This window comes from Cyclopterus lumpus, chromosome 23 (genome assembly GCF_009769545.1).
Source record: "Cyclopterus lumpus isolate fCycLum1 chromosome 23, fCycLum1.pri, whole genome shotgun sequence".
Classification (NCBI taxonomy): domain Eukaryota; kingdom Metazoa; phylum Chordata; class Actinopteri; order Perciformes; family Cyclopteridae; genus Cyclopterus; species Cyclopterus lumpus.
The window spans coordinates 1087501-1104366 of record NC_046988.1 but is presented as its reverse complement, the minus strand read 5'-3'; the positions used below and the strand labels follow the sequence as shown (position 1 = coordinate 1104366).

The window sequence follows — 16866 nt, the reverse complement described above, 5'->3', positions numbered from 1 at the left end:
AGGCTCATGTGGACAGAGCCACATTTAATGAACTATTAATTGGAGTCCTGTTGAGGCCCCCTGTGAGCCCTGAGCAGAGGGGAGCCCCTCCAGCCTCAGCAGATCCCAGACCAGAGCACTGGTGGTCTGAGATCTGCTCTCAGCCCTACACACTGAGCTCGGAAGTACACTAGAGGGGGAGTGTTTGACTAACAGGTGCTCTCTCCTCACTCCCCCCTCTCGTGGGCCCACAAAGCCAGACCCTCGCCTGCTCCGGAGGGGCCACATTAATCATGCATGGCCGTCTGATCCCGCCACAACACATCTGCTTTTGTCACTCGGAGCGTTTCAGCATCAATAGTTGAATACGGAGAGGAGTGCAGGTTCACTTGGGAGAAGGGTTGGTCTCCCCTTTCAGGCAGCCCCCCCCCCCCCCGACTGTGAGAGCGTGATATACAGGATGAGAGCTGTGCATGATTCCCAAGCACGCAGAAACTAAACTAAACCCCATGCCAAAAGCCTGTGGGGTGGACGAAGGGGAGGGGCAGGGGGGCGCTGCATATCACCGTGTCCACCAGCAGTGCTGTTATCATACTCTCACATGCCTGCAGAAGAGAAGTGGCAGCCAACAATGTGTTCCAGACGAGGCCGAGCTGCTCACACAAAGAACAGCGCCTCCATCCTCCTCCACGGGGTCAGGTTATGAACACAGCTCGGGCTTCATGTTATATCCATGTCCAGATGTGAGACTCTTGGTTATTGGTGAGTTTGTACATTGACATATTTCAATTTGTTTAAATTCTTTTCCTTTTTTTTATTCTAATTCTAAATTCTGTACTGACACCTGCAGCAAACTAATGCCTCGTTTGTCATAAATTGATTACACTTTGATTCACACTGCAGAATAATGGAGTAGATAAGATAAGGATAAGAATGTGTGTGTGTGTGTGTGTGTTTTTCCTTTAAGAGGAAATTGAGTGGGAAAGATCCGGGTTAAGGAGGTTAACCGTGGCTAAAGATACAACACAATCACTTAAAATATACTTCCCCTTAACCATTTTAAAGCATTTCTGCTTCTTCTTTATCAAAGAACTTCCCACATAGCAGATTAAAAACGGGCAATACTCGAGACTTGAACCTCTCCTTAATCTGCAAAGCCTCGCGGATCATTGCCTAAGAGGAGCCCGAGCCCTTAATATATGCATGGAAATGACCTGCGGCACTCCCCATAAAGAGGGGTCAGCTGAGGTCAAATAGCCTCCAAACTGCTCTTGAGTTTAATTAAAAAGACAAAGAAGAGCATAATTTCGGAGAGGACAGCCACAATTACTGTTGGGTGAGAAGGGGAGGCGGGCTCGGGCTCTTTCAGGAGGCCCCGCGTTCCCTTTCCCATAAGGCATAGCGCCGTCTTCCCGTCTCTTTGATGTCAATGCGGACCATTTATTAGGGCCATAGAGGTTAATCTGGAAGGAGGGAGGATATCAAATAGTCGGGATGAAGCGAGAGATCCAGCGCAGAGGGAAGTTCAATTCAACCCGTGTCCAGTCAGCAGGTAATGGAGTTAGCAACTTCCACTTCGACATCGCTGGAAGAATGAAATGAAAACCTTGAACGCTGCCACTTGACTGGCCCGTGACCAGAGCGGCGCACGGCGGCTTGCAGACGCTTTAAAAGGCTTGATTTGCTCCAATGAATTTAACGCAATACGAGTCAATATTCATTACAAAGAGGTCCGTCTGGTCCGGGGGGGGGGGGGGGGGGGGGCAGTCACATGATTTACAATATTAAGCGGCGGGAGATGATGGATGTGTTCAATTGCGCAAAGTAACTGACTCAATGAATTTTTCATTACCCCGGTTGATGTGTTTGGGACAGTGAATTAGATAAGCCCCCTGATGAAACACACAGGGCCGTACAGGGGGACCCCGTGGTTTGGGTGGATGGGGCACCAGGCCGTCCATGGGTTCCATAGTGACTGATGGAAGTGCTCCATTAGCCTCATGTCGACACTAAGGAAATGAGGACTGTTCTTTCTTGTTTCTACACTAAGTAAAGATGGTGGGCAACAGTATTTAATAGACTCACATCACTTCAAATAAATATGCTGGGTGAGGAAGAAGGAAGACCAGCGGTTGATCCAGATCACCTAAACCGCTTGAGGTCAAACTGAAAGTGATAAAAAACACCTTTGAATCGGCATTAAACATAATGTGACTGTCCAAATTATGACTCAAAAAAGATTTGAATGAATGACAATAAAACATAATAGGATTTGTATTTTATTGCGATATTACATGGCTCAGTAACCTCTAACCCGGGACACACAGAGTAAAACGAGCTCTCCTATTTTCAATCTCACAGGAGAACCAGAACCTGGACTGTCGGACCCGGCTGCTGTTTTCTGAAGGGACTCTGGTGTTTGGAAACACTACCGTGTTTGTCCACAGGGGCCGCTATTATCAACAGGGGATTAAAGTTTCTTTCTATTCTGTGTATTTGTATTGGTTTTGCAGTTTTTATTTTAATAAAACTGCACTGCCTAGATGTATATAATCTACAGATATATGAAGTTATCCCCTGCGGTTCTGTTTTCTCACTTCTTTTTTACGATCCAAATATATATATATGTACATACAAATATATATATATATATATATATATATATATATATATATATATATATATATATATATGGGTTCTCTCCGGGCTCTCCGGCTTCCTCCCACAGTCCAAAGACATGCTGCAGGTTAATTGATCTCTAAATGTCCCAGAGGTGTGAATGTGAGAGTGAATGGTTGTATGTCCCTACATGTGCCCTCGATGGACTGGCGGCCTGTCCAGGGTGTCCCCTGCCTTCGCCCTATGTCAGCTGGGATAGGCTCCAGCGCCCCGCGACCCTAATGAGGATAAGCGGTATTGAAAATGGATGGATGGATGGATGGATGGATGGATATATATATATATATATATATATATATATATATATATACATACAAATATATATATAATAGAAAGGCAAAGCAAAAAAGGTCACTTGGTGGTTCTGTCAACTCTCTTCTAAAGAACAGTGCAATCATCTGTGAGGGAAAAGCATCTTTTTTTATGATCCTTTTATTGTCCATTCATTACCTGCAGCATGCGGTGACATCACTGATCTGGCTCCGTGCCAGGCGGTATTATCAGTGGTAGAAAATACAAGCCAATAATTGGTTTCTTAGAGACGATCAACTTCCATTCTCAGGGATCTAAGAGTTGACAGAACAAATAATGAAGGAGTTTTTCCCTTCAGACAATCGTGTGTTCATCTCTGTGTAACAGCCCGAGCCACCAGACTCCCTCTGTGGGGGAGGACTCACCAGGTCTCCGCCCCCCCAAAACCCCAAAACAAACAAGAGGAAGCAATGCAACAATTTAAGGCCTTTACACAAGGCGTGAAAATAGGAAGCTACACCAGGTAGAATTACCCCGTTCTATTCCTCGGCACAGATCAGATCAAATCATAACACGCACCACTCTGTGACCCTTGACCTCGCCAAAAGCAATTTCATTCGGGGAGACAGAAGGGGCGGATGGTGCCGCATCGTGTCGAGGACGTTGAGGCTGGATTTGTGATGCATGCGAACCGAGTGAAAGAAGAAATCTAAAGCAAGCAGGAACAGGTGGGATTCAGATAGACTGCGTGGGCCGCGCTGTGGAGCCTTTGGAGGGAGCGGAACACGGCGTCCTGCTCTGACCGCTTTCACTCACAACCGTTGAGTTTTCACTGAAACACCCACAGATTCCACTAACTAGCGATGGCCATAACTATATAGTCAGAACTATATGACTGCGGATCAGCATTTCCATCCCATTTTCATCTCTGCCCCCCTGCTCTCACACGCCATTTGAATTTAACGCTGCCATCGTAAGTTTAATGACAGAGCAGGGAGAAAGAGAGACAGGGAGAAAGGGCTTGTTGAAAGTTATAGCCCCGACCTATTCATATTCTAATACCTTCAGCTCAGTGGTGAAGGTATGCCTAAAAGCGCCAGGTGGTGACATCTTAATTTTGCGCGGGTCTCAGCCTCTCTCCTCCTTGCATTATTCTTGCTTTAAGCAGCGCCTCCTGAGGGGGGCGGGGGGGTATTGCTTTACAACACACCCCAGCTGCGGCCTACTTGCACGGAGGCTGCTTCGATGACTGAGTCTCCGGGGGGGAACGCACAAAATACATCAAACAAAAGTTTCCCCCTTGTATGTAATTAGAATCAGGTAATCATCACAGCCCCTCTATAGTGATGGAGAGCCTGATTAGCAGCATCAAAGAAGGCCGAGAGGGCCGAGACTTAAGAGGGAGACAGAGAGGTGTGTGTGTGTGTGTTTGAGAAAGATGATGGAAGGTAAAGTGGCCAGGCTGACAGACCGAGTGCTGCATTCTCCACCTTTAAGTCCCATTAGGAGCCTGAGCAGGAGAGGCCCTCTCTGCACGCCGAGTGCTCTATTGTAATAACAAGCAGCGGAGACGGGATTCAATCTAGGGCCCCAATGAACCACCGCATTGCAGGAAAACTCTCCCCCTCGAGTGCTCAAGTGGTACCAGAAGAAGAAGAAGAACCTCCAGGGTGGCTTTGTGCCATTTACATGATGGTGACTTCAGTAAACAGGGAACTTCAAATCAAGTCAAATAAGTGGATGTTTTTCTGCCAGTATGTGACAACAATGTGTCAACTTTTACATCAAAACTGCAGTTAACTGTTCTGCTGCTGAAGAAAGGGTCAGACATGTGCCAAGTCCAAAGGACCAAGTATCAGTGCACTGAGACCTTTTAGAGAAGCACTTCCTTCAGGAAAGAACCAACTCCTTCTCCTCTAACACTCAGGAGACTGCTGTCTCGGGTGGAACTCACTAACTAACGGCTGCTACAAACGTTACTTCATGAACATAAATATTTGACATCAGAAACATACTGGTTCTGCACTGGTTGACGTCCTGCTCATTGGACCGTCATAGGAGAACGCACAAATGAGAACCAATCACTACATGCGATGTCATCACGATGTCATCAGAACCTCTGTATGAGGGTATTCATGGGCTATACCAGTGGTAAGTACTGGTCACACTTTCTTTTTACAGACTGACGTTATAACTTAATCTGCATTAACAGCTGTAAGTAAGAAGACAGCATGGTGTTCACCAGGGGCCGTGTTGACAGACAGAACTCTAATTATATTCAATAACGTTGATTTTAATACCTGCACATAACAGCTGCTCTATGCATACGTCGAGGGAAGGATCCTGGTTCTCGTAAACGAACCAAGGTATGATGACGGGCCTCCAGCCTCCTGCAGTGGGACACGTTACCTCCCTCGCTGCATGTTCAATATGAACATTATTCCTGGCGATAGCAATAAAGCTTTTCATGGGAAACTGTACCACGACCAATGTTCGCCAGTGATGTGAAGTAGGGACTAAACGGTGTAACCAGTGCTCCCTCACACTGAAGCAGTGAGCCCTGGACCCACTGACCGGCGGGCCTCGTTGGCCTGCATCTCTCAGCCTCCAGAGCGCCAGGGCGAAGCGGCCCGATGACAAACTACACCCGGATCCCTGCACGCCTCCCGGGAGCTCGTCGGGTGAGCGGGGCGGCGCTGCGGAGGCTATTCTGAAACCTCGGCCCTTCGGCTCGCCATCCGTAACAATGAGGGATCTATCTCAGGAATGTGTGTGTGTAATCTGGGCAGAACGGAGCCGCATCTGCAGCCAGCTGAATGGACATTTAATTACCACCCCATTATTCAGTCTGACACTGACTGCTCTTTTGGTGCTTCGTCTATGTCGTCGCTTATGTTTCATAACGGATCGCCACTGACTGATGTGTCCATCATTGTCAGTGGAGCTACATTAGCCAGTTAGCAACACGACGACGCTGGTAGATTAGTCTTCCATAGTGGCTGAGTTCATTGATTCATGTCAGTAACATGTGGCTCCAATAATGATGCACATCTTTGCATATGCTCAGCTTCACAGGAAAGATACTGTTCCATATGTCGGTTCACAGGAAACAGACCGCTCTGCTGGTGACACGCTTAGCTGCTGAGGGCAGCGTAGTGTGTAAGTCCATGAGGACAGGGACAGTGGACTGCTAGGTGAAAGTCCTGTGTTTGTTTGACCAATCCAAGTTTGTCGCTCTGGAGTTCTGAGATCAGCTGGAGGCCAAGCGGTGACACACATGGTGACTTAGAACGCATCTTTCTTCTGGTCTTCAGACGGCTCAAAGCCCACATTTAACCCTTTCAGCCACCCACAGGTTAATACCCCTGCTCATCGGGTTCTATGTGAATCGCTCAAACACACACTCACACAGCGCTGGGGGGGCTTTGGGGTTCGGACACCTCAACGTTCGGACCGGGATCAAACTGCCGATCCTCAGCTCAATGGACGACCCGCTCTAGCTCCTGAGCCAGACGCCACGAGCACACATGCATACACATTAGCTACAAGCGCTAATTAAACACGAGCTGCACACAAAATGATTTCATCCTCAGCTTCAGTCTGAATACACGTCAGGTCGGTTTGATTTTGTAAATATTACGAATACACGTACAAAGAAAATATTCAAGTGAATGAAGGAAAATATGTGTGCAGGTTAAAGTCACTTTCAGCTCACAGTGAAGCTGTTTGAGTCAACATTTAAATAATAATAATTAAGATGTGTGGCCTAGAACACTTCATTTGAGCTAAGAAAACTATGTTTTGCCACTTTGTGAGTAATCGCACAAAAGGTTCGACACATGTTCATAAGGAAGAATGTATCCAAAAGAGATTTGTGAAAAGAATAGATGAGTTCCAGACAGCCCCAGCCCTTTCCCTCCTCACTCCCTGCCGGTCGCTGGAGATAACGCCCGACTTGATGTCACAGTCACGGCTGACGCCGACATACAAACTGACAATGTGAGATGGAAAAAAAGATACATTTTTCATTTACATTTACATATGTGGGTATACAAGGTGGCTGTGGACTGCACAGTTGATCCTGAAGGAGGGGGATGTAAGTTATTACACTGAACCATGCTCTACATGTTGGTTATCTCTCACTGATAGCCAGCTTTCCAAAACGTTAATAAATCCAGCCGTGTTGACGGCTCTGTGAGTTTGCTTGCATTTACAATCTTAGTAAAACCACTGTAGAGGAAAATTGAAGTTGGATTAAAAAAAATGAATGAATAGATAGATAAATAAATAAGTGTTCTCCTGGTGCTGTCTTTAAAATGGATGCCTGGAATTTACAGTTTTCCATTAACTGATGCCCAACAGCTTTTTTCACGCCTGCACCCGGCCTTGGAGCCGGCGCTGTGTGTGTGTGTGTGTGTGTGTGTGTGTGTGTGTGCGTGTGTGTGTGTGAGCGGGTGGCACTCAGCAGGCCGATACGCAGCAGTCTTCATTTCCTCATTGGTTTTTAACTTAAACGTGTCAGTCTGTCTGCTCTGCTCCTCCTCTGGGGCTTTCCAACATTATCGCTCTGTACTGTGGAAATCACACATCAGCATAAACAGTGGCGTCGTGCGATTACCAGAACCATCAATGGAGGCTCCATTTCAAAGGGGATCATTTGTTGATAAAATGTTCTCGCTGCGTTTTCTCCACATTCGGAGAGAGCGAAGCACAAATCAAGCTCCAGGAGATAATACCTGTAATTATGTTTGCAGTCGCAGGTTTATGAAGGGATGGCTTAGTACACACACACACACAGACACACCTCTTTGTACATCATATTTGATCACTGCTGAAGTTTTTTCTCCCCGTATTTGTTTTTTTCCCCCTTCTTCCCCTCAGTTGTTTGTGCATGTGTTGCGATAAAGGATTATTATTTTTCTGCTGGTGGGATCACATCGCTCATGGTTGTAGACCCCTGAAGAATTCTATTAACCCTGGTTATGTCAGGCCTAATAACATGCCACCCTGCTTAGCAGAAAAGGATTGACTTGGAGGAGGGGGTGGGTGATGATGAAGGCCCTAGTAATTTACTGTTGAAGCCAATGGAATACAAAAATGGTCCCAATGTGCGACCATCCTTATTTTTTTCCTCTTCTGTCGCTAACGTGGGCTGACAGACTGCGATAAACATAAGTAGAAATAATACGTTTGAGGTTGCCTTTTGAGTAAGGGAGCGTGTGTGTGTGTGTGTGTGTAAAATTGTATTGCTTTGTGATGCCGCGGTCGTTGATTGCCTTAGCGATGGAGCCCGGCTTTCTTTGTCGCTCCGCAGATCTGATGCCGAGCGGCGGTTGGCTATATTTGCCATTCATTAGCCAGCAGTGAGGAGATGTCAGGGAGCATTCGCTGGGCTGGGCCACTCGCGCGAGAGCGAGCGTCAAATCAATTCAGTCACCTTGAACTTTGAAGATGAAAGAATAACATGTTGGGATCGGTCTTCCACTTACCCTGCGTCGGCAGTGGGGAAAACAATGTCCACATCAGCTGATTCGCTGATGACATTTACAGTGTTTGTGTTCTGGAGCTTTGCTACACGATAGCCACCAGGAAGGTGGGGCCTGGTACCCAGCTCGATGTGTGGGTACATATACATACTAAGCAGCCTGGCATTGTACGTTGCAAACCACAATAACAATTGGATGTGGTACGTTTTTACATGTGGGCAGAGTTAGTGACGTAATGTATGGAGTGAGCATTATTGAAAGTTACATGGCATAATTACAAGTATACAGAGCGAGGAAGTCCACAAAGGGAAACCCAGGACTTTCACACAGGAGACAGCAGTTTGTGTGCCATTTAAAAACCAAAAGGAAATGCTGTTGTTAATTTACATTATTTTACGTTACCTCATTACGTTCCTCGCTACTTGACCTTGTTACGTTATCTCTTTACGTTACCTCGCTACGTTACCTCATTGCGTTACCTCGCTACTTTACCTCGCTACGTTACCTCGTTACGTTACCTTGTTACGTTACGTTACCTCGTTACGTTACCTCGTTACGTTACCTCGCTACATTACCTCATTACATTACCTCGCTACTATACCTCGCTACTTTACCTTGTTACGGTACCTTGCTACGTTACCTTGCTACGTTACCTCGCTACGTTACCTCGCTACGTTACCTCGCTACGTTACCTCATTACGTTACCTCATTACGTTACCTCGTTACGTTACCTTGTTACGTTACCTCGTTACGTTACCTCGCTACGTTACCTCATTGCGTTACCTCGCTACTTTACCTCGCTACGTTACCTCGTTACGTTACCTTGTTACGTTACGTTACCTCGTTACGTTACCTCGTTACGTTACCTCGCTACATTACCTCATTACGTTACCTCGCTACTATACCTCGCTACTTTACCTTGTTACGGTACCTCGCTACGTTACCTCGCTACGTTACCTCGCTACGTTACCTCATTACGTTACCTCGTTACGTTACCTCGTTACGTTACCTTGTTACGTTACCTCGTTACGTTACCTCGTTACGTTACCTCGTTACGTTACCTTGTTAGGTTACCTCGTTACATTACCTTGTTACATTACCTCGTTACGTTACCTCGTTACGTTACCTCGTTACATGACCTTGTTACAATAACTCGTTACGTTACCTTGTTACGTTGCATTATTAAATTAAATTAAATTAAATGTTTTTTCTAACCTTTACAAAGTAGTTTGCTGTCTAAACCAATTGTAACCATTTTCTAACAGCTGGGCACTGTAGTTTTTAGCAAACGTTACTCAATCAGAAGGAAATGGTGCATTAGCTGGGGGCTATTGTATATTTTATTAATACACATTAAAAGCAACAGGGCGGTTTGTGTTATTAAGTCCAAATGAATTACAGCGTGTTCATGGAAACAGTTGTCTTTAGTGAGCGTTGTCACTGGGTGGAGATAAATACGTGCTCTGTGGACATGTCTGGAGGACAAAAGGAGAGCAGTTTTGTATCAGTAGAATTTAAACAAAAAATGAAACACCTGCTACTCTATCTCTGTTTTAGTGAGTGGCATCAGACTGACCACCAGCTGTGGGGCTGACTGAAAAGTCCAGTACGACATTCAGAGTAAGCACAGAGATTGTTTTGCTTGGCTTGTGGGAAACACAATCTGCAACACAAAAAAAGATAAAAACACTGCGACAAATGTTATACGAACTTGTAAACAAATAAAGCTTCACAAATTAGCCTCACTAATTTCAGTCATGAGGGTCTATGTGAAAGGTGCATAGACGGAAACATACTTTACTGTTGCGCCAGTTCCGGCTGCATATTGAGCCGGTGTGAGTGTGCAGGCTGAGTGAGTGAGCCTGACTGGAGGTGGATAATCCTGCAGTGAGGCTCAAACCTTTTGGTCGTATTCTCTGGCACAGAAGCTTCTCCTCAACGCAGGTGGGTGTAGAGCACATAGCAGTGTGTGTCAAGGCCTCACACACACACACAAGTTTTTTTGGGAGTTGTTCCTGATCCGATGTGAGGTCCTGGGACAGGGATGTCGTATATGTATTGTAAAGCCCTCTGACAGAGCTAGCGTTGCTATTCAGTATCAAATGAGTATTAACATAAACTCTCGGTATCATCAATACATCCATCTGTTTGAAAGAGATGTTTTAACAGCCACTTTGGCTTCATATTAGAGAAGGAATTAAGAGCTGTTCAACTGCTAACACTAGCTCAATTTATGTTTTGAAAATAATTTTAGAGAATTAGATAAGAAATATTTTTCTTCCTTGTCATTTGAATTGTTGTTTTAAATGCAAATAACATTATAGATGACAGTAACAACATAAAAAAGACTTATATATATTAGTTTTTAACACTTCTGTTGGAACATCTTGACTGTCATCTCTTTGTGTATGTAATAAAGAGATGTCTCTCACTGGGTGTTTATTATGTTAAGTACCATATTCACATATATAAAATATATCACATTAAAACTCTCAGAACCTCTCTCCAGCTGAGCCGAGGTAAAACAGAAACCAGTCCATAAACTACACATTCTTATGGTAACCACTCGAAGCTCAGCTGTTTGTCTTAAAACTACTGATTTGTATTTAAAGTATTTTTGAAATGCTCGATTTTGGCCAAACAGTATACTATTACTAGAGTAGAGTGACAGTGAGTTACAGATGCATAAACACAGATTGTACCTCTGATAGAAACTTGACTTGCTCTGTCTGCCAACTGAAAACAAAACGCTGCACTGCAAATAAAAAAGGCCGTAACACCTATTTCTGTGAATTAAAAACAATCTTCCAGAGAATAAACAGGTGCGTGAACTCTAGTCCAGCAAATAAATTCCATTCAGATAAAAACATAAGGAAGCGTAGGAGTTAATCCTGTTAACCCCAAAGGTTAGGCTGACGCTTGAACCATATTGGTGCATCGGTGTGTCAATCAAAATGTCCAAGGGGCGGGTCCTCATCTCAGTTTGGTTACGCCCTCAGTCTCCTGACTCAGGACGAGACTGTAACGGGTTGGATGTTGCTGTTGTGATTTGACTTATTAATTGGTTGACGAGATGAACATATTCTTTGAGTAAATGTTGCTCGTGTCATTTACCCCTCGTGATGCTCAGAGGTGTTGTCAGTTTCTCTCACAAGCTGCCATATTCCAAAGTTGGATTTCTTTTTTTTTAAAGACAAACCTATATTCTACATGTTTAAAATCTATGAAAACCAATATCTGCATGGCAACTAGTGACACCAAATGTTTTCCTCATGTTCGAACAGCCCTGGTCTTCCTAAGAAAAGGGTGCCATGTGAAGCTAATCCTGAGTGTTCCATTTGGAGAAAAAAAAAAAAATATTCATAACAATAATAATACAGAGAAGCTAAAACAACACAATGAACAAAAATGTCTCTAATTAAAAACTCCAAACGCCATACCATAATTTGCATACATTTGCAACTGTCTAATCTCTGGGTCGAGGCACATTTTGAAGCCTTAAAGTGGGAGTCCCTGTCTACCACTGACGGACGGGATTAATCCCACCATGAACCTATTCCAACATCTCTTTGCAGCACGACAAACTGGTTGCAGTTGTCCTCCATCGTAGACACACACATAAAGTCTGAAAACCTGAAGCTCATGTACAACAAAGAAAACCCAGACTGCTCCACTCTGAGCACAACTCCTTTGTTTTCACTCAAACTGAAATCAACCCGGTCTGAAATCTTAAGGATTGCCTCTTTAAAACAAGGTCACAGGTCACGAACAAAAAGCATCTCCACTCCATCCCACGGGGTAAAACTCCCAGACATAGGTATCTCTTACCGTAGGTAGTCTCTCCGGCACAGGATGAGGTTGGCTTTGGTGTAGAGCGTGGAGCCCACCTCGCCCAGCCTGCAGTCGCAGCAGGCACACTTGAGGCAGTCCTCGTGCCAGTACTTATCGAGGGCCTTCAGCAGGTAGCGGTCCTTGATCTTCCGGTTGCAGCCGGCACAGCCTTTTGGCTTGGTGTCCGGCTGGACGGAGAGCATTTGTATACCTGGGAGAAGCACACACAGAGAGAGAGAGAGAGAGAGAGAGAGAGAGAGAGAGAGAGAGAGAGAGAGAGGGTTCAGACGCACTGACTGACGAGGAGGCCAACGGTTCCTTGTCGTGAAAGAGAGACACAAAACCCCCAGACAGGACGAAGCTCAAATGATCCAGCAAGGAGTGTGATGTGGTTTAACATGCATGAGGGCTTTAAAAAGAGGTTTGAGGTCATAAGAAAAGTCAAACGATGGACACATTACATTTTGTGTAAAATACGTGAATATTGTTCTTCCAATATGATGCTGCTCGAAGAACAATATTCACGTATTTAACACAAAAATAAGATGAAATGAGACAAAAAGCACAGACGTTCTTTTAGGTCTCACACACTGCAAACCTAATCTTCTTCATTCAAATCTGAAATCTGAAACTGTGGGTCTGGACCCAGGTCCCATGGAAGGCCGGGATCTGGACCACACCATTCTCAGACAAAATAAAGTCTGCTAAAAAGATGATCCTTTGTGATCCTTTGGAGTACAAAGAGCTGTAGAGAAGTGAGGAGGCAGCTCACTGTGTCTTCATTAAAGTCCTCTTAGAGCTGGATATCCTAATATCCATCAGTGCTGTTGTTCCTGGTTTTAAAGGCTGCATTACACTGCACTGATTTTAATTTCAGAAGTTACCAGCTGTTTTATTATTTCTAGTTAACCACTTAGTCATTACACCCACATTACTGATCATTATTTATTCCAAATTTCATTGTGGACATTTTGTAAAAGCACCCACGGTCAGCCCTCAGATATCGAGCTCTTTGGTGAAAAGCATTGTGATATTTGATTGTCTATGGATATGTATATTTGTCACTTCATTCCCACTCCTTTGAAATGACAACTCCCAGTCAGGATCGCTGTACTTTAATTGTCATGGAAACGTTCGCTGATTAGCACATTACTCAAAGAGGAGGATGTAGTCTTTGGTCTGCGAGAGCACACACACACACACACACACACACACACTGCACTTTACTGTCCATGGAGAATACTGATCTGGCCCAGGTGTGGAGGTCTTTGTAACACACATTCACCGCTCTTATGGCAGATAACACAAGCAATATAATCAAATGAATCCTCATTTAAAGTGGTAAGTGGTATTTAAGCAACACCGGACAAAAAAGCGTCCGGTGCTAAAGGGGCGTCACAACGAGACGTAGAAAGCCATGAAGAAGAAGAAGTGACCAGTGGGATCACAAGCAGCCAGCACCAGCAGCTGTCCTGGGGCAGCACTGAGACCAGCACCAGCAGCTGTCCTGGGGCAGCACTGAGACCAGCACCAGCAGCTGTCCTGGGGCAGCACTGAGACCAGCACCAGCAGCTGTTCTGGGGCAGCACTGAGACCAGCACCAGCAGCTGTCCTGGGGCAGCACTGAGACCAGCACCAGCAGCTGTTCTGGGGCAGCACTGAGACCAGCACCAGCAGCTGTTCTGGGGCAGCACTGAGACCAGCACCAGCAGCTGTTCTGGGGCAGCACTGAGACCAGCACCAGGCCCATACAGACACAAAGACACAGTCGCACATTTCTGCCAGGACACTTCTTTTTTTTTTACATTGACCTCCACTGTGTTTAAAGGGGTGTGGCTACAGGCGAGAGCTTTGCAGCAGGCCTGTATTGTTTGGCCTGAGCTGACCGTGGAGAGCCTTTGTTGGCCCACTGGGGGGGTGGAGAGGGGGGGGGATAATGTGGCTTCGCACCAGCTGGAATTAGTATTCTCCTACCATTCCCTGAGGAGAGGCACACCCCCCGCTCCCCTTTGTGCCCCATTCAACACACACATACACGCGCACACTCCCACTCTGTGTCTTAGTTTTAGTCCTTTTAAATACTGGAACTTTCTATTTAACCATTTCAGCTCAAATAAGTTCTCCACATGTGCCATTTCCAAGTAGAAACACACTTTTTTGGAGTCATTCACATCATGGCCTCTGGCCCTTGGTGAAGGATGCTGCGTGGTTTTACTTTCTTTGGCATGTGTGTGTCTTGGTCTGTGTCTCTTCCTTCTGGAGAACCTGCGGTTTCCATTGATTCTACTGCAGTTAACGTACAGGCAACGTGAAGGCTGTGCCATTAACGTTGAGTGAGTCCACTGAGTCCACGATGTGAATGTTGTAAATACATCCACCCTGATAGAAGGAGGGAACTACATGTGTGTTCTGACTAAAGAGGCTTAAGGCATACACAGCACTGGAGTGGTCCTTTAAGGTACATATCATATGAGGATGAGAAGATAAAGACCACCTGCCTCACAGTCTACACATGTTTAGAGACACGTCATCCCCTACAAACAGGTCGCAGTGTGAGCGCTGGCTCGTGCGTTCCGGTGCGTGTGGGGCCGTTGATTTGTTAATTGGCTGGATTTGTGGGAAGCGGGGGCGCGCGCGGCTGCTCGGCCGGCTGCTTCCGTTCAGCGGCACTGATCCGTCCGGGGCCTCGTTAACACTACAAAGTCCCCGCTGCTCATTACCAAACCAAAAGGATCCCCCTTCTTTTCTTTTCTTGTTTCCTTACTGTGCAATCAAGAAGGAGGGGGGGGTGGGGGGGGGGGGGGGGAAGCAGCAATTTGGCCACTTTTGAGTGCTGAACAAAAGTCTCGTTTCTTTGCATGACGGGAGTCACAGCTGCTCGGAGCCTAATCATATCTGTTTTGTTTGCCCGCCGGCTCCTATTCTCTCTCTCCCTCTCTCTCTCTCTCTCTCTCTCTCTCTCTCTCTCTCTCTCTCTCTCTCTCTCTCTCTCTCTCTCTCTCCCTCTCTCTCTCTCTCTCTCTCTCTCTCTCTCTCTCTCCCTCTCTCTCTCTCTCTCTCTCCCTCTGTCTCTCGCTCTCTGTGTCTCTGTCTCTCTCTCTCTCTCGCTCTCTCTCTCTCTCTCTCTCTCTCTCTCTCTCTCTCTCTCTCTCTCTCTCTCTCTCCCTCTCTCTCTCTCCCTCTCTCTCTCTCTCTCTCTCTTTCGGCCACATGTATCATCATCCGAGCCGGATGCAGGGTGATGGCGCGCGGCTCAGCGCGGAGCTGCTATTTCAGTCGCAGCTGCTCGGCGGCTCCGAGATGCTGACATTTCACCCCATCAGTTTAATTACTGTTGCCATGGCAGCGGCGCGCCGGTAAAAGGCCAATAACGGGTTGAACGCAGAGACTCAATTTGCCATGCGGCTTTGACAAGCAGCCTCTCCGGAGCCGATGCGCGCGCATCAGCGCCGCGATCAAGCGACGCGACACCGGAGCACGTCCCCCGTGATGTCCTGATGAAAAGGTTATCAGCGGAACAACGCGGCGAGCCGGCCGGGCTCCGAGCAGCCGCAGGTCGGTCTGGACGCGTCGGTCGACGCAGAGAGATGCTGCAACTTGCAACGTCGCAAAGCACACTACACACACGAACACACACTACACACACGAACACACACTACACACACGAACACACACTACACACACGAACACACACTACACACACGAACACACACTACACACACGAACACACACTACACACACGAACACACACTACACACACGTACACACACTACACACACGTACACACACTACACACACGTACACACACTACACACACGTACACACACGCGCGCGCGAAGCGGGCCGTATTCCACACACAAGCCGAAGCTCAAAGTAAGCGTTCTTACCGAAACTTTTCTCCCTTTTCTGCATTTGTTGAACCCGCTGAGGCGCCTCGCCGTGCAACACCCGCAACGCCGCCTGGTCCCGGGGAGCAGCTGTCTGCAGGCCGGCTGGGAAAGGGCGCTTTGTTAGGGAGAGGGAACAATCCAGCACGGCGACCAGCGAGGAATGGAAAAAAGAAGAAGGAGGCGGTGGGGAAAGGGAGGGAGGGGTGTGCGCGTGGGGGAGGAGGGTGGAGGGCGGAGGGCGGATGTGAGGAGCTCGAGCGAGCTTGTTCGCCGCCGTCGGGTCGTCACGCGGCGTGTGAGAGCTCGGCTCTTTTTTACATCGCCGCGCGGGGAGAGATGCGGGCAGCAAATGAGAGGAGAGAGACCCCCCAGGGAGAGACCCCCCAGACCTTCTAGTCCCGTCGGCCCCGCAGAACGCTAATAACGCTGTTGACGTCGCCCCGCCACCGGGGCACCGTGCACACACGGAACGGTTCCCCCGGTCGGCTCCCCCCTTCCCAAGCCCTAAACCTGCTCTTCCGCGACTCCCTTTCTCTCCACTCACACGGCTGTTTATGAGTCACAGCCTGCGTGGCAATGCTCGGCGTGGTTGGGTGATGGAGAACATGTAAAGCAGCAGCGAAAGAAGCTCCAGCTCACTCACCTTTCTCAACAAGTTGAGCAGAAGCCTGAAAGAAGTCCCGCTACAGATCCTCCTCTGAACCGGACCACAACAACATCAAAAGAAAAAGTTCACCAAACTGACATCG

The 16866-nt window shown here is 46.9% G+C and overlaps 1 protein-coding gene across 1 annotated transcript in view; it reads right to left on the bottom strand.

The window, feature by feature from the left end:
* The window catches only part of lmo3 (LIM domain only 3), a 39684-nt gene extending 23545 nt beyond the window's left edge, over window positions 1-16139 (bottom strand). The window contains exons 1-2 of the mRNA XM_034526383.1: window positions 16115-16139; window positions 12225-12438 (exon numbers count right to left, since the gene is read on the bottom strand). Of these exons, the coding sequence (XP_034382274.1) occupies window positions 12225-12438; window positions 16115-16139 (239 nt within the window). The remainder of the gene's footprint in view (window positions 1-12224; window positions 12439-16114) is intronic.
* Between the last annotated feature and the right edge of the window lie 727 nt (window positions 16140-16866).